At 35.2% G+C, this 23,118-nt stretch overlaps 1 protein-coding gene across 3 annotated transcripts in view; it reads right to left on the bottom strand.

Moving 5' to 3' along the window:
- Window positions 1-6,336: 6,336 nt before the first annotated feature.
- The window catches only part of VCAN (versican), a 109,659-nt gene continuing 92,877 nt past the window's right edge, over window positions 6,337-23,118 (bottom strand). For all 3 annotated transcript variants that reach the window (XM_003261560.4, XM_003261562.4, XM_003261561.4), the window contains 3 exons: window positions 16,030-16,174; window positions 8,476-8,658; window positions 6,337-8,330 (listed from right to left, as the gene is read on the bottom strand). In XM_003261560.4, the coding sequence (XP_003261608.1) occupies window positions 8,203-8,330; window positions 8,476-8,658; window positions 16,030-16,174 (456 nt within the window). In that variant the 3' untranslated portion in view covers window positions 6,337-8,202. The remainder of the gene's footprint in view (window positions 8,331-8,475; window positions 8,659-16,029; window positions 16,175-23,118) is intronic.

Below are 23,118 nucleotides of genomic sequence, written 5' to 3'. Positions count from 1 at the left end.
TGATCTATTATTGCTCCACCCTACCCAGATGAAGCCATGGTCCATGTCTTCGTTCTGAAAAGCATAGGCAAGACTTAACCAAATTATCCTGAGAATTTAAGGAAATGTAAAGAATTCCAATACAACCAAGCCACACTTAAAACAGTGTACTTTATTGGACTACTTCCAGAGTTTATAGGCCTCTGCACAGATCTCTAGGAGAGGTTTCTCTTGATTTCAGCACATCTGCCACCGTGTTGCTGGAATCAGCTTTCCTCTTCAACACAGAAAGCCTCTGCCAAGAATTTTTCATGCCCTGGAATCAAGACCCCAGAGAAAACGAACAGAATACGTATTAAAGTTTAATCTAAAAGGTACAACATTTTGTATGAGAAGAAAACAACATCTACTTTTTAATGCAGAGCAGCTCAGCTTCTCCTTTTACCAATTCATCCCGAAGTATGAGCTTGGTCTTAAATTTGTGGAACTTGAAGACCTCCCCTGGAATGACTTCTCCAAAAACCAGAGGGAAAAATTCATCTCTGAAAGATAAAGGCATACTTCTATCCAAAGAAATGAAATCTGTTGGCAGGTTTAAAATAGCAATGTCTTCCTCCCTTCTCATCCTACTTTCTCAGTGAGTAACCAAAAAGTTACAAAGATATTGGGGTTTAGTCTCAGAGAAACTTGTTATGCACCTACATAACTTCACTCCTACTCTTTTTTTTTCCTCCTAATTATAAAACAAGCATTGAAAACTGACCTTGATTGTGAACTCAAGTTGAGGAGTAATACATTTTGTTTTGGAAGTTTAAGCCAGAAAACACAACGTTCGGACCAAGAAGTCTGCAGTGTGGCCATGTTTATGCATAGCCGAGGCAGAAAAATGGCTGTCAGTTGCAACAATCACATGCTTTGTGTTTAATGGTTACAAGAAAGGAATTAAAGCTATAACCTCATATAAGTACACAATAAGACGCCATAGAAGCAACCCAAGGGAACCAGTGTGCAAGCTTCCAGACTGCAATCTAGCATGCCTATCCTATGAATGAAATGAATGGGATTACTTCCATAATTTCCCCTGATGAAATGCATCAAATAACACTGTCAGCCAGGAATCCAACAGGAAACAGATGACACAATCAAATAAAATTAGTCAAAGAGTGTTTAATAAAGGGATTACAAAAGTGAGAAGCTTAAGGAAATCACAGTTCATAATACAGTATCCATGGAGCCAAAAATAGTGGAGAGCTCTTGCTAGACGAGTCCTGAAAGGTCTTATGAGCAGCTGTGGAACCAGAAGGCAAAGAGGGCTCTGTGGAGACTGCTGCCCAGGAGGATCTACTAACTTTATTATAGAGTACCACCAGCCCATGGCAATCCCACAGGATTGGGAGGAGCCAAGTGGCTACACACTGATAGAGAGTTATCCTCTCTGGTTCGGATTTCCTGCAATGCTCTCCATGGCTGAACCCAATAGGAGCAGTCTATACAGTCAGTATCTCAGAGCACAGAGCAGGAGAAGGGTGTACAGTGTACCCGGAAAGACACACATATGTCTTACTCAGTCAAATAGCAGTTTTAGTCTTCCATTTCTGCCTCCCATACAATTACTACAAGGAGAGTCTGACATTTGATCAGAGACTGAACAGGAAACCAAACTGATCTAATTAAATAAAAACATTGGAACTTAAATTTGATAGTTGTTCCACTTAGGATTTCTAAATCAAGACCTGAAATTGAATAGTTTGGGTTTTTTTTTTTTTCACAGCATTTTGCAGAATATTAGATTGGACAAGTAGGTAAGGTCTATGCATATGAAATTAGATTCTGTTTTGTAGGCATTAAGTTCTGAAGAATTCTGTGCTGGGGAATGCCAAAGCTCTGATTTGCACATTTTAAAGAATACTCTGCAGTAGTTTGAAAGGTAATTTGGAAAGCAGTGTGTCTAGAGATAGTAAGCCTATTTGCGATATTGAGGACAGTTGGGATAGAGAGAAGAGAATGGATATGAGAAGGCTTTGGAGGTAGAATTATAGAATTTGGCAATTGATTGAATATGGGCATTAAATTAGGAGCCAGAATGACTCTTAGACTACTAGTTATAAAAAAAAAATGGTTGGGGGAGAGAGAGAGATAATAGTTCAACTTGAAAGATAAAGCTCTTCATGTGCCTATAGAATCCAACCAACTGGACATGGAAGTAATCATGTAGGGATTTAAGCCACTGTTATGAATGGAATCAGGCAAAGATGGAGAGTGGAAAAAAAAGAGATGGTCAAGAACAGAGTCTTTTGCATTTGAGAAATCAGACTGTTCCTACTTTAATGCCATTACTAATCTTTCTCATCAGACTGTAAGCTCCCTAAAAACAGAAACTCAGCTAGTCTTGTTTATAACAGTATCCCCAGCACCTAACATAGTGCCTGGAACCTGATAAGTGCTCAATATGTATTATTAGATGAAAAATGGGTTTAATCTGGCTAATGAACATAGGAGAGGGTGAGATGATCTGGGAACCGAAGCAATGTAGAGATCAATCCACTCCAAAGGATTCTCCCACTTAGGCCTCTTTTAGGGCTCATCATTGAATTTGAGGTTCCTTTTCCTGGTTGGCTCTTGAAGAGAAATTACAATATATCTTCTTTGCTTCTATTTCTGTTTTTAAATTTCTCTTAATTCCTACACTTAAAACTTTGTATCAGGTCTTTAAGAAATTAATATTTTTAATCATGCTGCTTTATTCAGTTTTTCCTGTAAAGAAAATCTTTCTCATTTTTTTCTTTAAAACCAGAGGCCCATTAAAAGGTTGGAAAGTAATCACCACCAGACTGGTAGAACACATGCTCACAAATATGGACAGATGATGTACTAAAAATCAGAAAGCACTTTAAGGACTCTGTATCTTAAAGCAGCTTTCTCCAAACCAGGGGAAAACTTAGTGTACTCCTAGGGTAGTACGCCTACTGTGTGAGTGCCCTAAGACTTTCCAAGGGATACATAAAAGTGAAGCCATTTCCAGAACTTTAATTTCCACCTAGATGCTTTTCTAAAACTCATCTGCCTAGGGAGGTGTCTGTGGTGGAGGCTGCTGCTTCTGCTTTTGCATCCCCCTTTATGCCAGTTCTCATACACTTTAGAAAGCATGAGAATCACCGGAGTGCCTGCGAAAAACCATACTGCTGTCCCCACTCCCATAATCTCTCATTCAGTAGGGTAAGGTCTGAGGATTTGCATTTTTCACGAGTTCCTGGGTGAAACTAATGCTGTTGTTCCAAGGAACAAACTTTGAGGACCAATACTTCAGATAATTGCTCCTTTTCTACTTTATTTAAAAAAAAAAACACTACATGAAACATATCTCTTATTCATTCTGAGTCTTAGGATACATTGCCATGGAATGCAAGAATTAGAACAAATAAAAGACAATTCACACTGAATAATTCTGATACCAGTGTGAGAAATCCTTTTTCAAACCAAGTGTTTATTTAAAAAAAAAAAATTAAGGAGGACTTGACATGTCAGCTGAGAGGTAATTTGAAAATAACTTTTGATAGATCACTGTGATTTTTGGCATATAACTAAGAAATTGCTTTAAAAATTGAGTAGCAGTGCACAACAAAACTATCATTTTCATCTACTTATGTAAACAGATTTTCTTGGTATTTAAATCTGTCAAACAAAATGAGAGTGAAATGTGCTAAGCCATGCCACATTCTAGTTTTAAGGAATATTTCTCTACGGAAATGCGAATTGGGAAAAACAGCCATCTCATTAGGACATATTTCCAACAAAATTTTACAATTTGTATAATCTTTCAAATGTTACAATAGCTTTATATTGTTTTGATCAATTGTATATTAGTAAACTACAAAAATTACTTGGTCCAGGAAAATTTTAGTTTATAGGATTATGTTCACAAGGAAAAAAAAATTTAAACTTTAAAGTACAAATTTTGATGTACTTAAGTTTGATGGCTTAATCAATAGAAGACTTCTAAGCATATAACTATATAATTTTTGATAACATTCCATAAGAGGAACTTAAATTTTAAAATTAGTCCAAAGAAAATAAAAATATAAAATTTTTGACTGTTAATAAAGACTATTTTTAAAAGAATGATGTAGGTCAAACCACTATGATATTTAGATTCCACCGAATATATCCTGAAAGTGATGTTACATGCTTATTTTAGAATGGCAATATTTAAAATAGGTCAAAAATTACATCCTCTATAGTTGTTTAACTTTATGATGAAAAAAATTTTGTTGACAACTTAAAATGTGAGAGGTACATAGTTTTTAAAATTTTAAAATAAATACTATCAAAAATAATTTAAGACTTACTGCCTAAGGCAGTAAACTTTTAATCTTCAACAGGGATCATTTGATGGACTCAGACAGAACTCTGAATTAAATTCCAATTAAAACCCAGGCTTTGCTTATTCTGTAAACACCTCAACAAAACCATTCTTGTTCTATTTTGGCATTTGCTCTTTCTTGTCCAGCTGGGATCTAAACATACAGAAATGAGTAATAATGGGAAAAGATTATACAATCTTGAATGACTCACTCAAGGACCTTTACGAATGTTCTGTTTAGACTTGTTTCAGAAAAGAATCATTTGGATGAATTCTGATTTGTTTAGAGCAAATGCAAGTTGCAATACAGTAAAAAGAAAGATGCACCAATATCAGTGCTAACATATCACTGCCAACTTTTTTTTTTCAGAAACAATTTCACTGCATTTCTAATATTAGGAAACATAAAAGGAAACACTTTACAAATGTTGTATTCATCACTGAGTCTTTAGCCACTTGATGATAACATCTTTTTCCCTTATCTAGAATATATTTTCTCTCATAGATCTTTTTCATGGGAAATAGTCATGCACAAGTCACGCACAAAATTAACCCTGAACTTTTTTACAACTACTTTATTTTTTTCTGTTTATTTGCAAACTCTATGAGTTTATTGTACAGATATATGAGTTCCGGGCAAATAGCTTGTGGCTAATTCAGTTCCTACTCTTGGTACTTCATTGAAAATTAACTTAAGATCAGCAAAGGTCTACTTACTATCACATTAAAATGATGCACCTCTCCCTATACAACCTCTCTTACCTCTTTAGTAATACAGCTACCCTGGAAGACCACCTCTTCTTAAATAGCCCCCAATGCAGGGGCACATTCTTCCCTCTGATATGCCACTTAACCTTTAAAAATGGACAAAGAACCACTTCTTGCTGACTTTGACTACTGTAAGTCTTTTTTAATGTCTCACTCTGTCCCAGTATTCTGTACATCCTACAGATTCTGTTATTTGTACCTAGATCCACCAATAATCTAAGAAGGCTACATATGCACAATTAATATAAATTCTTATATATTCCCTTGGATCATATTTAAATTCTATGTAAAAGATATGACAGAGTGCACACTAAAAGGACAAGCTCAGAAAGGAAAATAATCTCTTCTCTTCCACACTTATTCATGCCAATCTCCCTGTATATTTTTGACATTTCTAGAAAGAACCTTAAAATAATTTTCAGCTCACCTTTGACCTTTATATCTTTGCTATAACTTCGGAGCATAAAATGTATTGGTTCTTCCAGATTATCAATAAAGATACTGAATAGAATGGGTTCTATGATAATTTCCATGGGATGCAGCCAGTATAAAAACTTTATGTGGGCAGAAACCTGTCTACCGCATTCACTGGTGAATCTTCAGAGCCTATTACGGTGACTGGCACACATTAAATCCTTAAATAATGAATGAATGAAAACTGAAGGAATGGATGGCTATCTGAATGGGTGATAACTTTATATTTTTGACACCTTCTGATAATTATTTACATATGATTTCCTCACCAGTAAATTAACCTCTTAAATGCATAACAATCAGGGATATAATATTTTCCATTTTTCTTGGAAATGCTGTGTGGGCTGTAGGGATTACCTGCTTCTGCTACACACTAACTGCATGACTTTGGACAAATAACGAGCCCTCTATGCCCGATCCCTCATCAGTCAGTAATGATGACCCCTGTTTCATAAGCTTGTTATGATATGTTACATGTAAAATACTTGCCTTGGTTCATAGGAAGATTTCTGTGATGTGAGCTATCACTTTTCCCATTGCATATTTTCCATATTTGAAATTAATACGTAGTATTCAGATGAAAACATTATCAGAATTATTATCACAACTTTTATGGGTATATATAATCATTTCTTTGCTTGCCACAAAATCATTTCATCCAGGTTAGAAGCTTGCACTCCATGATGGAACCAGAATGTAAAAATGTTGGTGCACATTAGGATTTAAAGTTGTAAATAACCAGACCAGTCACAGTGTAGTAAAAGAAGGATTTTAGGTTTCTTTGGTGAAACAAAAGCAGATATAAAAAGTTACAAAGATTTTAGATTTTCATTCACAAAAAAAGTCATTCACATTTTACACTATACACGTTATGATATAAATACAGGAAAGTATTATGTGCATTGTAAAGAGAAAGGAAAAATAGAAACCTACTAGATCAACACAGTGTTGTTCTGTGCTCTAAAATACCTAAATGTGGATTACATTTAATGCAACAACCAAGGGAACCTGCTTAAACATACTGTGTATTATTGTAGCTAGAGTCATTCCTTCTAAGCCAAAGGAGGTTTTATAAAAAAGAATCAATATTGGGCCAATCCCTTTGTGCCCTTTTCCTCTTTTTCTATGTGCATTTTATTTTTTGTCTACTCTTCTTCAAGTTGCTGTACACTGAAATTAGGGAAAGAGTCTTACTTTCCATTACAGGTTTTTCTTTAAACATTAAATTAAGTGGATAAGGATTCAAAGTCATCTTCAGCAGTCACTTTATTCAAATAATGGGGAGAAAACAGAGTGGGAAGAGATGGGGAGAAATGTCAACACATACACTCCACCTAACAGAAAGAAATGCCCACACTATTTCTATATATTCGCTCATTTGTTAGAATGGGCAAACACCATTTGCTAAAAGCTATATACTTTTCCACTCTTTTCATCATAAACACTTGATGCATTCTATCCGTCACATTATTTAATCAGGGACAAAGTACCTATATTATATGATTCCAAATTGTGTGAGGAAAGTAAAAGGCTAACACTGAAAAATAACTAGCATACTATGTTCATTTTCAGGTCTTAGGGAAAATAACATCCAATAAATTAAATCAGTATGGCTTACTTCATTTATTTATGTATGCTTCACAGCTGCAGCATTCATACATGAACATTCAAAACTTTATAAAAGATTAAAATGGTTATATATACAAAATTTCTTTTTTTCTTTTTTTTTCTTTTTTTTGCATGTGTTTTAACAATCCCCCACCCTCCAGAGCCCTAGGTCTATATCCGTATGAAATGGGTTGATCGGTAACCTTATGAGTTAGTGTTATGAAAGCCATTAAAAAGTAGACCTGGTTGAGTTAATTATTAGCACTTTGACCCCTAAAAAATGCTCCTGGTTACAGAAAAGTCCTCCATTCAGGCCTTTCTTGTAAGTGAAGAAAAAGGAATGCAGCAAAGAAGAGTTCCACATTGGCGTCCCTAGTTCCATCAGGATCCCATTCGCAGCCTTTAGCATCATGTAGAAGCAAACTGCACCTATGGCTGAGATGGGTGCAATGACCTACAAGATTTTGTGTTTTCTAGCTGTCCAGGAAAAGCCATCTTCAGTCTTGCTGACAGTCAAAGAGCAAGTGAAACCATTTCCAGCCTAAACTACATAAAAGCAGCCGAACCAATGATTAAAGACCTCTAAGGCTCCATAATCATCATTAAATATGCCCAAACTTATTGTGACTTTTTATTTTATATACAGGATTAAAATCAACATTAAATCATCTTATTTACATGGCCATCGGTGCTGAAATTGAGCATTTTAAATAGTACAGTAGGCTGGTATACATTAGGAAATGGACTGCACTGGAGGCAAGTAGAAAACTAAAGAAATTAGATAGGCTGGAAATGCTTACTTTCTGCTCTCATTTTCTTTCATTTTGTCTGCTGTCTTTTTGAATGCCAATACTTTCATTTAAAATGTTTTGGGAGCACGGCAACCCAAAATGACTGAACGGTGGTCCAAAAATCCAAACCAACTGATAATTACTTCTCGAGGTGATAGGAAAGGCACAGGAAGTTAGGACTTTGGCTGAAATGATGAAAACACATGTTCGCCATTTTAGGGATCAGCGCCTCGACTCCTGCCACCTCCGGCTCCAACGATGATCATGTTTGGATGTATTTATTGAATTGTCCTTTGCTGATGAGGAATTTTTAAAGTATTTCATAGAATAAGTCCTTTGGTATGCAGATGCTACATGGAAGGAAAGAAAGAAAAAAAGAAAACACAACAATATTACTTGCTCCATACCCTAAACTGCCGATACCACAGCCGTAAAATGAAGGTGTCTAGTAGTTGTTATAGCACGGTAGTCCATTCTTTCTAAAGGACCACTTACGGTTCATGCAGGTAATTTTAGGTATAGCCCATCTTCCATTTCCTAGGCACCGGATAGTTGGAAGATGACGTTGAATGAAACCATCTTTGCAGTGGTATCTAATCAGGGAGTTGATTTCATAACGAGGTTTCATCTTTCCAAAGGTCTTGGCATTTTCTACAACAGGGGGCTGGCCGCAAGCAACTAAAGGAAAGCAAATTGGGTTATTTCCAAATAATCTGACTATTTCAACTAATATGAGTCTCTTATTTTTCTCTCTCTCTTTACGGTTCTAAAGTAAGCAACTTCATCAAAGGCAATCTTTTAGAATTAAGAATATGAAATTTTTCAAAAAAAATGTAATGTTGAGGCTCTGGGCCTACTCTGAATCCCAGATTATGCCATCTTGAAATTTGTTTTATTAAAACAACCATAGGACTAAATGGTCATACATTCATCTACCCCTCTGGAAGGGCCACTATTCTGACAAAATTTCCAAATTAAAAAGCATACTGTCTTCATCCCCGTCCCTAAGTTTTTATTTGTTAATTACCTTCACTTGGGACAATAATGAATTTAACTATTACTATTACCTCCTTATAAAACCTTACAATCTACAGGCCGGGCACGGTGGCTCACGCCTGTAATCCCAGCACTTTGGGAGGCCAACGGGGGTGGATCACGAGATCAAGAGATTAAGACCAACCTGGCCAACATGGTGAAACCCTGTTTCTACTAAAGATACAAAAAATTAGCTGGGCATGGTGGTGGGCACCTGTAGTCCCAGCTTCTTGGGAGGCTGAGGCAGGAGAATCACTTGAACCTGGGAGGCTGAGGTTGCAGTGAGCCGAGATTGCACCACTGCACTCCAGCCTGGCCACAGAGCAAGACTCTGTCTCAAAAACAAAACAAAACAAAACAAACAAACAAAAAACCTTACAACCTACAATAACATCATAGTTTTGAAATATGGACAAAGACTCCTAAATACAAATATCTTTTGGTTCCATTTATGTTTATTTGCTCTTTTTTGTCTTCTGTATTGAGACAAGAAAAAGAGACCATAATATTCATGCCTGAGTGTCATAAATACCTTAATGAATATAAATTTAAACTCTTGAGATAGGCAAATGAGGGTAAAGCTTGGAATTCTTAACCATCATTTTAAATTTACAATGAAAAATTTTGTAATTTTGAATTTTAAAAAAATTCAAAAGCTTGGAAAATTGATTTAATTGAATTTGTGTTAACATAGTTTATTCAACATTAGCACACTTATTTTAATGATATGCTTTAAAAAAATCAACTTTGATTAAATTATTGTATTTTCCTATATATGTTTAATACAAATGTAACTTAAATATAATTTTCCCTAAGTGGAAATTTCTATTGTTTAAGAATTCTTACACCACAGGCCCACAAAAGCATGCCACATTCTCTCATGAATTATTGCAAATATTCAGTGGGAAAATAATTACCAGAAACCTTGGTACCAAATATTTGAATGTCAACATCCTAATATTAAAAGTTTACAATTATTAAATTTATTTACATATTCAGAAGACTGTTTACAACCATATTCTTTTGCAATGACAAATCTTGGTTTAATTTAAATGTTTGGTTCTTCTAATTTACTTCTGCTTGACCTCAATCTGGATACCTGCACACTTTTTTTTTTTAGCTTTTAAGTTCAGGGATAAATGTGCAGGCTTGTTATATAGCTAAACTCATGTCACAGGGGTTTGTTTTACAGATTATTTTGTCACCCAGGTACTAAGCCTAATACCCAACAGTTATTTTTCTAATCTGCCTCCTCCCATCCTCCACCCTCAAGTAGGCCCCAGTGTCTGTTGTTCCCCTCTTTGTGTCCTTATGTTCTCATTGTTTAGCTCTCACTTATAAGTGAAAACATGCAGTATTTGATTTTCTGTTCCTGTGTTAGTTTGCTAAGGACGATGACCTCCAGCTCCATCCATGTTCCTGCAAGGGACAGGATCTCATTCCTTTTTATGGCTGCATTGTATTCCATGGTGCACACTTCTTTTATTGTAATATGGAAAGCCTATACTAGGGTCCAGATAATAGCAAGTATCAGATGGTGTAAGACCAAAGTGATAGAGAAGGCTAAAAATGACCAATTCAATAATTCAATATACTTGATTTGGTGCTGTACTAACAAATTTGAAGTCATTTTTATAATTTTGAGGAAATAATTGTATAGATTTCTTCTAAAACTAAATATGAAGACTTATTAAAAAGCTATAATATTCAATGAGTGTGGTACTGGCAAGGACAGGAAAATAGACCAGAAACAGATTTACACACATGCTTGATATTTGAAAGAGGCAACATGGCAGAGCAGAGGGAAAGTGTAGTCTTTTCATTTGAACACTTGTGTATTCATACAGAAAAAAATAAACTTGGTTCTGTACTTCAGAGAATACATTAAAAATCAATTCTAGATAGTTGAAATATATAAATACAAAAGGCAAAACTATAAAACATTTAGAAACTATAGAATATCTTTATGACTTCAGGATAGTGTCAACCAAAATTAAGTCTGTTGAGGCAGAAATAATCTGATAAAGGCTTATTGGAAGCCAAATGCCAGGATCCACCTGGGAAGACACACCACAAATTTGGGCATATTCCAGAATCTGCTACAGGTTGCAAGGCTTTTATGGGGAAGTTCAGAAGGGAGGGCAACTCCTCAGACCTGAGCTGTGATTTTCATTGGAGGGTACAATACAGAGCTTATAATCATTGGCTACGGATTACAAAATACAAGCTAAAATGCTCTATGTGCAAAACACTCAGTAAAACTTCATGATTCAGAAACAAATCAGTGTTTTTCCAGTGTCAGTAGGCTACATATTAATCAGTATGTCAACAGTTTAAGGAATTCATGATAAGATTTGAGGAACTCACGATAAAATTGTTTACTCAGGGACAGGATGTAAGCCAGGAATCATAAGACCTCCCCCAGGCAGATTAATTTGGAAGCCTGCCAATGTGACCTGTAGGTTATCAGTAGGTAAAGATTTCTTAAAACACAAAAAAGATTAGATCATAAAGGAAAAAAAATAAATAAAATTAAGAATTCTGTTCATCAGAAAATGTCATAAGGTAAGGGTGAAGTCAAGCAACAAACTGGGAGAAGACATTTGCAACATATAAAATTGTCAAGGGATTAGTAACCAGAATATAAAAAGAACTCCTACAAATTAGTATGTATAAGATTATAAGCAAACAATTTTCAAAAATAACCAAAAGATATGAACAGAAACTTTACAAAAGCAGAGCTTCAAGTGATTGATAAATATATGAAAAGATATTCAGAGAGACGTATCAAAAAATGTGAATTAAGTCACAAGAGATTACATTTTATACCCACCAGACTGGCAAAAATTTCAAAGTCCAATAGTGCCAAATGTTGGAGAAGATGTAGAGCAACAGGATCTATCACAGATTGTTGGTGGGAGTGAAAATTGGTACCACCACTTTGGAAAAAAATTTGGCTTTTAAAAGTAGATTTTATGGTACATATATCCTATGACTCAGCAACTTCACTCCTGGAAATATATCCTACAGAAACTCACAAAAGTTGACCAAGAACAAGTTCAAGAATGCTCATAGAAACATTGTTTATAAAAGCAAAAACACTGAATATGACCCAAGTGTCCACTGACAGGAGAATCGATAAGTAAAATGTTGTATAGTTATGCAAGAAATGCAATACAGAAACAAAAACAAAGAACATGCCACTACATGCATCAACATGAATAAATCTCACAAACATAATGCCGAACAAAAAAAAGAGCAAAGCACAGAATATATACAGTATGATTCCACTTATTTAAAGCTCAAAAATGTACAAAACTAAATAATTTATTGTTTAGTGAAACAAGTGTATATCATAATAGAAAAGGGAAAAGCAAGGGAATTAAGTCATTATCTCTGGTGGGAGTTGAGAAGTAAATAGGACTGAGAGGAACTCACAGGATACTCCACAGATATGTGGGTAGTATGCATTGAGGTGTTCTTTTAAAAAGTATGCCTTTTGTATATATTATAATTCTTTACAAGTATTTAATAGTTAATTAAAAGGAGAACTACTTAGGTCTGTAGGTTTAAAATATCTAAAAAGAGAAAAGGGTATCTTTTTTAAAAGCCTATAAACATTTAAAAACTTCCCCAGAGTTATGATTAGTAGTAAAGAATTGACTGCACAAATATAAAAGTCAGCGAGTAGGGGAGATAAAATGCAAAAATAGGTTTTTTTTCCTTCTTCTTCTTCTTTAATGAGGTAGAACCAGTATTTTATAAAACTTGTTATCCATTGGGAAATGTAAACAATCATGGTGTTTTTGTGAATCTTTTTTGGTATAGGGCAGTGGTTCTCAACGTGGGACAGTTTGCCTCTTCTGGAGACATATGGCATGTCTAGAGACATGTTTGCTTTTTACAATGCAGAGGGGATGTAAAGGTGCTACTGACATGTAGTATACAAAGGGCAGGGATTATGCTAAACATGCTTTAATGCACAGGATAGCCTCTCAAAATAAAGAATTATCTGACCAAAAATGTCAATAGCTCTGCTGTTGAGAAACCCTGCTATAGGAAAAAATAAAACAGGAAACGTAAGAATGTTTAAATCATAAAATGAAAAGTATGACTCCAGGGACCACTGGAGACATAAGAGGGCAAACATGACATTTGGATAGAGACGAATAATTTAGTAAAGATTCCTACACTGGAAAAAGAAAAATAGAAAATACTTGATTTGCTATTTTTACAAATCTCATCGCAGAGGTGCTGAAGTAAGGGACATGGTCAGGAAAGTTTCTCATGTAGAAAAGGTATTGAGAATACATTCTACCTTGGGTGAGAAAATAGCAGACTAACGTACTCATTGCTAACAGCTGACTTTCATATGAGACTGGGACTTGATGTATATTAGTGTTCTCTTTCTTCTAATAGAATTTCTCATTATTGGGGTTCAAATCTTTCCTAAAATATTTATAGAGTGTGGTTTTTAGTTTTATTATTTTTGTATTCAAAGACAAATAAATCAAATAGGTTTATATTTTACATTTGTACTTTGTACTCTTATTTGAGATGGGTAAAAATCTGGGTCTAGGGATTAAATATTCATGTGATAACACCATTATTAATTGCAAATAGGTTAAAATATTTTACAGAATTTCTATTTGTTTAGGGAAAAAGTCTGTACAGTGTGCTTTAGAAATTGGCCAATGATAAACACACCTTTTAAAAAATTAGCTTTTAAAATATTTTCTGTTTAATGTTAACCAAACAATTCTCATAAAATTTATATTACACATGTTCTTATTTTATTATATCTTGTAAATATTCAACAATAGATACAAGGATGGCATTTGTGATCCATAGTTTATAAGCATAAAATAAACTTCTAAGGGAATGATTAAAAAACTCAAATGCCTACAGAGACCAGGCAGTTGGCAAAAACCGGTGCCAATTATAATCCCAAAAGACACAATCTCCAAAGTCATAATCCCAAATTTTGAAATTCCTAAAGACCAAAATCCCTAGAGGTTAAAATCCCTAACATCTAAAGTCCCCAAAATCATAATTCTGAAATATTAAAATCCCAAGTGTTGAAATCCTGAAAGCCAAATTCTAGGGAAGAGATCAGTGCATTTTTGGTTGTATGCAGGATAGTTATGTCAGGAGAAATTATTATATTACCTTGTTATTGTCTTTATTTGGAGATTTAAATACGGTTTAACAAGATGCATATGTGTGCCAAGTTGCAAGGGGTAGACTTGTAGACTTAATTTTAGGTGTCAACATGACTGGATTAAGGAATACCTAGAAACCTAATAGAGCATTATTTGGGGCATGTCTCAGAGTGTTTCCAGAGAAGATTAATGTGTCAGCGTGAGTGGATGAGGTGGGGAAGATCTGCCCTCATTGTTGATGGGCACCATCCAATCAGCCAGGGGCCCAGAGAGAACAGATACAGAAGGCAAGCTGGTCTTTCTCTGAGAGCTGGGACAGACTTCTGCCACCACGGACATCGAACTCCAGGCTCACTAGCCTTTGGATTCCAGGACTTACACACCAGAGACCCTCCAGGTCTTCAGGCTTTCGGTCTCAGACTGAGAGTTACACTACTGGCTTCAGCTTCCTTGGTTCTCAATATAAAAATATTGAAATTTCCTCAATAAATGAAGAGATGTTCTTTTATACATCTCCATTTATGAAAGATAAGATTTCTCAAGATCTCGGCTCTTTGAGTGACTGAATATGCGGTGGTAACCCATCTCAGTTTTTCATCAATCTTGTGAAAAGATTTATGTTGTTCATCATGGTATTTCAGATGACCACCGTTATAAAGCTTGTGCACACAATTACAACCAGAGTGATGTGCGTTCATATATTTTGGTTTTTCCCCAACTGCCATTAGTATACCTGAGTGCTTATGCTTGAAAATATATGTATGTTTTTATTGTCTATTTATTTTATTGTCTAAAGTGGCTTATGACGCACGCTGTCATGTTTTTATATGTTTCTCTAATAAATCATCATTTTAAAATGTAAATAAATGTCTTTAAAATTTGTTTTTTTCCAGAATTCTATTTTCGGGATTTTAATCCTTTGGGATTTCAACATTTAGGATTATGGCATTTGGGATTGTGTCTTTCAGGATTGGGGCACAGACTCACATAAAATAAAGGAAGGACTCAATGAGGACTGCAATAAATGGAGATTGCAGCCCCAACCAAGGGAGGGCAGTGGTTCTCAGCTCTAGTACTTCAAACCACTGACAAATCTGAATATGGGCCACATGGTACCAGGTCTTCTTATTTCTTAAAAAAGCTAAAAATCTAGATTTAAAAAATGTAGCCTAATTTTTAACTGTTGACAACTATTTTATTTTGTAATGTTCTCATCAAAATAAAAAAAGAAGTCAGTCAGGAGCGGTGGCTCACGCCTGTAATCCCAGCACTTTGGGAGGCCGAGGATGACAGATTACAAAATCAAGAGATTGAGACCATCCTGGCTAACACGGTGAAACCCCATCTCTACTAAAAATACAAAAATTAGCTGGGTGTGGTGGTGCGTGCCTGTAGTCCCAGTTACTTGGGAGGCTAAGGCAGGCGAATTGCTTGAACCCAGGGTCAGAGGTTGCAGTGAGCCAAGATCACACCACTGTACTCCTGCCTGGCAACAGAGCAAGACTCCATCTCAAAAAATAATAATAATAATAATAATAATAAATAAATAAAAATAAAAAGGTCTATTGGCCTTTGGACTGGCAGTTGTTCTTCTTAAAGATATTACCAGGCAGCATTCCTACATTAATGCCACATTGTTATCTTAAGGACTTGAAATCTAAGGTGAGAACACTGTTGAAAACAAACTTTTCAATTGTTTTGGAAGAGTGAAATATTCCAGAGCAACGAGAGATGACACACATGGACATATCCAGTTTGTGTCTCAAACAATGAATTTGAGACACAAATTCCTGAATTATCTTTATAATTGAAACGAAGATTAAGTACACATTATTAACGGGGTAATCATTACCTGTTCCTTTCTTGCACGTATAGGTGAGATGGTAATTGCAGGGAACATCATTCCACTGGCCGTTCTCATGCCAAATGATTACAACACAGTCTTCCCCAGCAGAAAAGAAGCTGTCTGGCTGGTTGGGTCTCCAATTCTCATATTGCTGTAAAAATGGAGGGAGAAGGTAACTATTTGCTAGTCAAAAAGTAACATCAACGACGGTATTGTATCACAATCTAATTGGAATAGACTCAACAATTTCTGTTGCTTCATATAGCTGAAATTACTTTGGTGGTAAAGAGAAAGACTGTTAAACTGTGAGTAGAAAATATATGTGTCCCAAAGTCTTCATTCAACAAATGTCTACTATTTGGCAATGAGATATCATTGACAAATTTTGGTCTAGTTATTCTAGATTTCTAAATATATCATCAACCCCCAATTTAGGAATTTCATCATATTATTAATTCAATAAAATTAATGGAAGTAGAACTAGAGAAAAAATAATCTCATCACTCTAATCATTGTTTTCTTCTACCTCTTATGTGCACATATAAATTTATATAATTGTGATGATACTTCAATCGAATTTTCAGCCTGTCTTGTCTTATCTTTACTACTATAAAGTACCTTTGTCTCATTTATTGTAATTGCTTTTCACCCAAATTCATCTATTTGGTTAAAAAAGTTGAGATAGTTGCAATATTTATTTTTTGTATTTACCTGACATACCTATGCTAATCATTTTATATACAACCTTTCAGAGCTAGTTTGTTTTAGATGTGATTCTTATTTACACCATACAGTTGAATTGTGCTTTATGATTTAATACGAAATGTTTTCTTTTTAGTAGAAACATTTATGACATTTATGCATATTGATATAAAAAGATACACCTTCAAAAGTATATCTTGCTACAGATTTTTTTTGTGTGTAATGTACATTGAAAAGGACTTTATGGGTTTGACATTTCTCTGCTGGTTACCTTTATATATACATGTATATATATATATATATATCCTACTCTGAGCAATAATATACAATTGGAAATATCTTTTGCCTTCCATTATATGTGTCATTTATTTAGCATCTATAATAGATGAAGTCCTTTTCTAGGTACTTGATATGCATTGTCTCTTACAACAGTTCAGCATAATAGGGAATTATTTGGACCTTAGAGATGTTATGCACCCAGAACTCTCTGGTTTAGGTTCATTTCTTTGTTACTTAAAATATTGCTTTCCTGGCAACAATAATTATATAAAAAACATAGTTGCTGTGCCTATTCAAGAATAACAAACTTTGACAAGATGAAAATAATATTGGCCTATAAATAAGAGACCAGTTTCCTAGTCTTGGGTCCTCTTAACTAGAATGTGGTATGAGACTTCAGCGCCTTTCTGGGTCAATTTGAGCATCACTTTCCCACCATGCTTTGGCTACTCTCATGCTTTATCATGTCTAGCATGACAACATTAGTGGTGACAAACTTCCAAAATATGCTAGAAATACAGATTTAGATTTATGTGACAATGGCTAATATGACTGTCTTTTCTGGGCCTACAGATCTGTTAGTCTTTCCTTGAATTAAGTTTAAAATAAGTTTATGGTTTGAGACAATGAGTTAAGTGAATTTATTTGGCAAAGGGAAAGAGAATAAAGTGTACATAAGATTTAAGGCAATTGTTTTCAATTCAGAGCATCAGTGAATGCAAAAATTAAAAAAAAAAAGGGAAGGTCCAATTACTCTACTACCTACTTACTCCCAACAGTACCATCACTATTTTTATGTCTTTTAAAATATGTCTGATCCATTTTACTGTATTTACCAAAGTACTATACTTAGCGATCTGCAGTGTTTTCAATACCAAATGTTTGTTTTGTGTTTTTTATCTTTAATACTTGGCACAATAAAAGCCTCAAAAGGTATCCTCCTACCTATGAAACTGGATTTGTATACCAATAAACTCTAGTTTAAAAACAAAAACAGTACAATTAATATACTAAAGGATGTCTGTAATTTTTCTTCTCAGAAAAAGTGGTTTTCAAAACTTTTAAATATGGTAAAAAAGAAAAAATTTAGATCTTTCATAAAATAATTTGTGAAAAGACCTAAAGTTTGAAAACCTACTTTTCTTTCAGTCTTTTAGCTTTACTTGAAAGTCCTCCTCAATCCTGCCAAAATTAAGATATGAGACAAGAGATCACTGCTATGTAAAAAAAGAGTGTTCGAAGAGTGATAAACTTGCAAAAAACCAAGAGACCCTTAAGGAAGTTGTTTTTTTGCCAAAATACAGCACGAAGGGTGGTTTTACTTCTCGGGGGAAAAACCTAATCCAGAAGTGAGGCAAATTTAAATCCAACTCGTAGCCTAAATGGCCCCACTGTGTTACTCTCCAAATGGCCCGGAAAAGATGCTCAGGGGACCACACTCACTGAAGTTCTCCTTGACTGGTAGGTCTCCCTGCAACCAGGAACTCACATTGGCTCTGCACTGGGTTTCTAATTATTTCCCTATTTTTTTTTTCTTTGCTCATTTCCCTTATCATCCCTCACCCTCCACTCACCAAGCCTCCTTTTTACATTTTTGATACTCTCCTTTGATAGATAATCAACATTTCAGAGATATGTCATGTTCTGCCTGTTGCTGATATAGAACTAAGTTGTTTGTAATGAATGAGTTAAAGTAGGATAAAAATTAAAAACCAAAGAATAAGAATCCATTAAAACTAACAAAAATCTATATTTAGTACTCTCTATGGTCAAAGATTCCAGAGTTCACCAGATATTAAATTTGGATTTAGGAGCTCAATATTTTCTAGCTTACTTTCCAACTAGTCTCTTACAGGAAACCAGTAATGTCCTCAAAGGTGGAAAATTTTCCAACATCCTAATACTATGTGTATACTGTGCATTACTCTCTCATTTTTTGTCCCTACCTACACTGTCCCATCTCCCTTTCTTAATTTCTTGTTCTTCATAACATTTATCATATTCTAACATCCTATCTAATTTACTCATTAATTGCTTTTTTTTTCTCCCTAGTAGAATGTAAACTCATTGAGGACAGGGCTTTGGTTTCTTTTGCTCATTACTGTATCCTCAGTGCCAGAAACTATGTTTGGCACATACTTATGTTGTTTAATAAATAGTTTTTGATATTTAGAAACAACGAACCACAGAGGGTGTTTCATTCTTCCCAACCCACACCAATCCCTAATCAAAGATCCTGCTTGCTGCTAGCAAATAGGTGAGACAGGCAATTACAGACATAGCCAGTGGAAGTAAATAACCTTTCTGGAAAACAGGTGGCAATGCATAGCAGAAGCCTCAAAAAGTTATTGCTTTTGGACCCCAAAATTCCGCTTCTAAAATTCTAGACTAAAAAATAATCAGAGATGTGAATGACATTTTATATGAAATACTGTTTATTAGCAGTAAAGGGAAAACAATTTATAGAGTAAACATATGTTCAATAAATTATGATATAGCCAGACAAATAGAATATTATATCACCATTTAACATTTTCTATGAAGAATAAATGAAGAAATGGGGGACAGTAAAAGAAGTGTTAAATTATTACATTACAATGATCCAAATTTTACTCATACTCTCAGATACAGTTGTGTGTATGGATGTATGTATGTGTGTGTGTTTGTGTTTGCATGTGTGTGTGTATATAAAAGACCAAGAGCAAATGCAATAAAATCTTCCAGAGTTTATGTCTGAGTGATGTGAGACTGAGATAATATTTTATTCTATATATTCTTACTTATTATATTTTCCAAGTTCTCTAGAGTGAGCATTGTTTTTCTAATTGCTAAAAATGAAATTTATAAAATGATACGTGCATTTCTCACAAAAAATACAAATTTCTTAACTAACCCTTTTTAAATCTAATCTTAACAAATATCACTTCAAGTTACTAAAGTCACTTGAGTGCCCTATATTTTGCAGCTGACACTTCCTCCTGATCTGAACAATAACCATCTCATTTTCACACTGAAATGAGATTCGGATTCCATGCCACTAAAGTGATTCTCAGGGCTCAAACTGCCCAGATTCAGGCCTCTGTTAAAAGATTTAATTGTTTTGGGTGAGAATTACATTTGGCTTGCAGCAATGACTTAAAACGAGTGTTCCTGTTGTTGCTTGGCAGAGCCGTAGTTTAATGGTGCAGGACCAAATTTTAGCTCTGTGGTTTTTACAAGAATGTCTGATACCCACAGGCATGTCACACTATTACCTCATATCTGATCATTCCACTGTGCAGATTTATCTTGGCTAGGATGCTTTGATTTTGCTTCATGTTATTGCCAAACTGACTTAGCAAAGAAAACTCCAGTTTTCTTAACAACTTTCTTTGTGTCCTTCTGAATTCTTTACAGCCTTATTTAACATTACTTACAGGGAGAAAGTATAAAAAAAAATTTAACTTTAGCTTCAATAATGTACTTTTCTTTTCACTAAAGTTAAATGTTAAAAAGAAATCCCTTCTCAGAGAATCAGTTCTAAGTTATAAGAAGGCAATAGTTCTTCTTGCACGATATGGTATCTCATATATACAGGAATACAGATTCTTGGAATTAGCAGGGAAAAACTCAGTACCTCCCATCTGGATTTCTTTATTTTTCACTTGGAATTATGAGCAAACATCCTGAGCGATCTATCTTGGATCAACCCTCTTCTAGGGCTGAATGTGCAAACTAAGAATTATTCCCAGAAGCCAGCATGGGTTGGGGAAATTCATTTTAACCCCTTAGGGAAAAATAAATGCTGATCATTCCCCTGCATGTTTGTCTGTGCCTCAGGGACTCAAGTTCATGCTACACACCTCAAACTCTTGTTGCCTCCCCAGGGACAAGAATTAGATCACTACTATACCTGAAAGAGAACCCTAAAATTACTTTGCATTTTCACTCTCTTCTGATGGCAGAGGAAATTGTGACATAAAAATCAAAGAGTTGCCAGGTGCGGTGTCTCATGCCTGTTATCCCAGCACTTTGGGAGGCCGAGGCGGGCGGATTACATGAGGTCAGGAGTTCAAGACCAGCCTGGCCAACATGGTGAAACCCTGTCTCTACTAAAAATACAAAAATTGGCCAGGCATGGTGGCAGGCACCTGCAATTCCTCGGAAGGCTGAGGCAGGAGAATCACTTGAACCCAGGAGGCGGAGGTTCCAGTGAGCAAAGATCACGCCATTGCCTGGGCAACAAGAGCGAGACACCATCTCAAAAAAAAAGAAGCAGTTTTTCAGAAATAGATAAGACTTAGAAATGAGTTTTTTTTTTTCTTGTGTTAAAAAATGAGTTTTCTTGGGTTCATCTTCAGTACTACTTTCAGTTGAAGAAAGGAAACTAGACCATCAAGTATCAGTTACTGCTGTCACAGTCAAGTCCCAGCTGGTCCTTGCACATCACATACAGAAGCAAATTCATCTATGAGCAAAAGACTAAGAAGTTTTAAGAGCAACTGTTCTTATCAAAACCTAATCAATAACTAGCGTTTCTTTATAATGCTCAACCCATTTCAAGTTATTTTCACGGAGATTTCACAATTCCTTAACTTGGTCAAATAACTACAAAGAATAATCAATGAGCACTGGTTCTCTAGAAGAGTCAGACACTCTGTTTAGAATCTTTCTATTTCTTTTCCTCTCTACTGGCTTCTAAATCATACAATATAAGTAAAAAGAGACAGAATTTTCATAGACACTAGACAAAATTAAAGTTCATATTTTTGTGAGTCATAAATTTGAGACTCTCTCTCTCTCTCACACGCACACACACACACACGCACGCACACCCCTACACATACAATACTTCTTGGCATTAAAGAAGTGCCTAAGACCTAAGACTTGGTAATGCTTCTATTCATACACATCTGTGTAGCAGATAATTTCCTGCCATACATGCTGTAAATTCAGTAGAGAACAACCAAAATGGTCAGCAGAGTAGACAGCAACCTACTTCTTGCGATGGGAAAACCGAGCTGTCCAACAGACAGACTTGAGAGCTCATTGAGAGTTTTTACACACTAGCCAGTCATTGGGTACAGTTCAAATTTGTGCCTGAGCAAAAAGTACAAATGTTTTCATACCGCAGACCTTCAGGATCTCATGTATAACTGGAGCGGCAAATCTTGAATCTGTAACTGCCAAGGGCCTACTTTCCAACTCTCTCTCTATCTATCCACATATTATCTATAATTTTTCAGCTTAGGTGCAGTCACCTTTTGTTTTTTAAAATTTGCCATAGTTTAGATTACCTTAAATGGCCAATTAAAGATGATGTTTTATAGATTTTATGGATTTTGCCAAGCACATCCCTTTGAGAAAAACCATTCTTGACATGTGTCTAGTCAAGCCATTCACAATACATCATTTTAATCGTTGGGAGAACTTACTGAACTTCAAACTATAATTTGGGAGTTTTTTTCTTGAACGGTTCAGTCACTGCTCTTCACTTACTCTCTTTTCCTCCAAACACTGCTAATTTAGTTCAGAGTGAAAAAGAAAAATCATCTAAAAAACCCTGCAAAAGCCCTCTCTGTTCACCTCCCAAGGAAACTAGCCAAGGAAAACTTTCTCCAGGGTTCTACTATTGTGTATAAAGTGAAAACACAGGACAGATAGGTCCTAATATTTGCGTTAGTTGCTAGGATTTTACTAAGCATTTGACTACATGTGTTAGCTTCATGCTGCATTTGAAAAATTCTCTCATTTCACATGTAACTTTCAGGATCACAGCATCATGCAATTTATACTAGAATTTAGAAACTATTCAAAGCTACAGGAACTTGATTTTCAGATAGTATTATTCCTGTGTGTATCTGGGTGGAGTTCTGTGAATGTGGTTTTGAAACACAAAATACAATACGACCACTAGGTGGTGATATATATCCATTCTTACATTATGAATTAACAGCTACACCACTTAACAAAAGAGAACTTAGAATATGTCCCCCAAAATCGTGATTATGTACTCCATGTGGCAAAAATAAAAAAAACAAATAAAAAATAAAAGATTGTCTGGGATATGTTCTCTCAGTTTTGTGAGTGATAACACAAAGAGAACACTTTGCAAGAAGACAGACCTCGGTGAAC

Source organism: Nomascus leucogenys, chromosome 2, assembly GCF_006542625.1.
Source record: "Nomascus leucogenys isolate Asia chromosome 2, Asia_NLE_v1, whole genome shotgun sequence".
NCBI lineage: Eukaryota > Metazoa > Chordata > Mammalia > Primates > Hylobatidae > Nomascus > Nomascus leucogenys.
The sequence above is the reverse complement of the archived record's forward strand: the minus strand, read 5'-3'. Positions and strand labels throughout refer to the sequence as shown.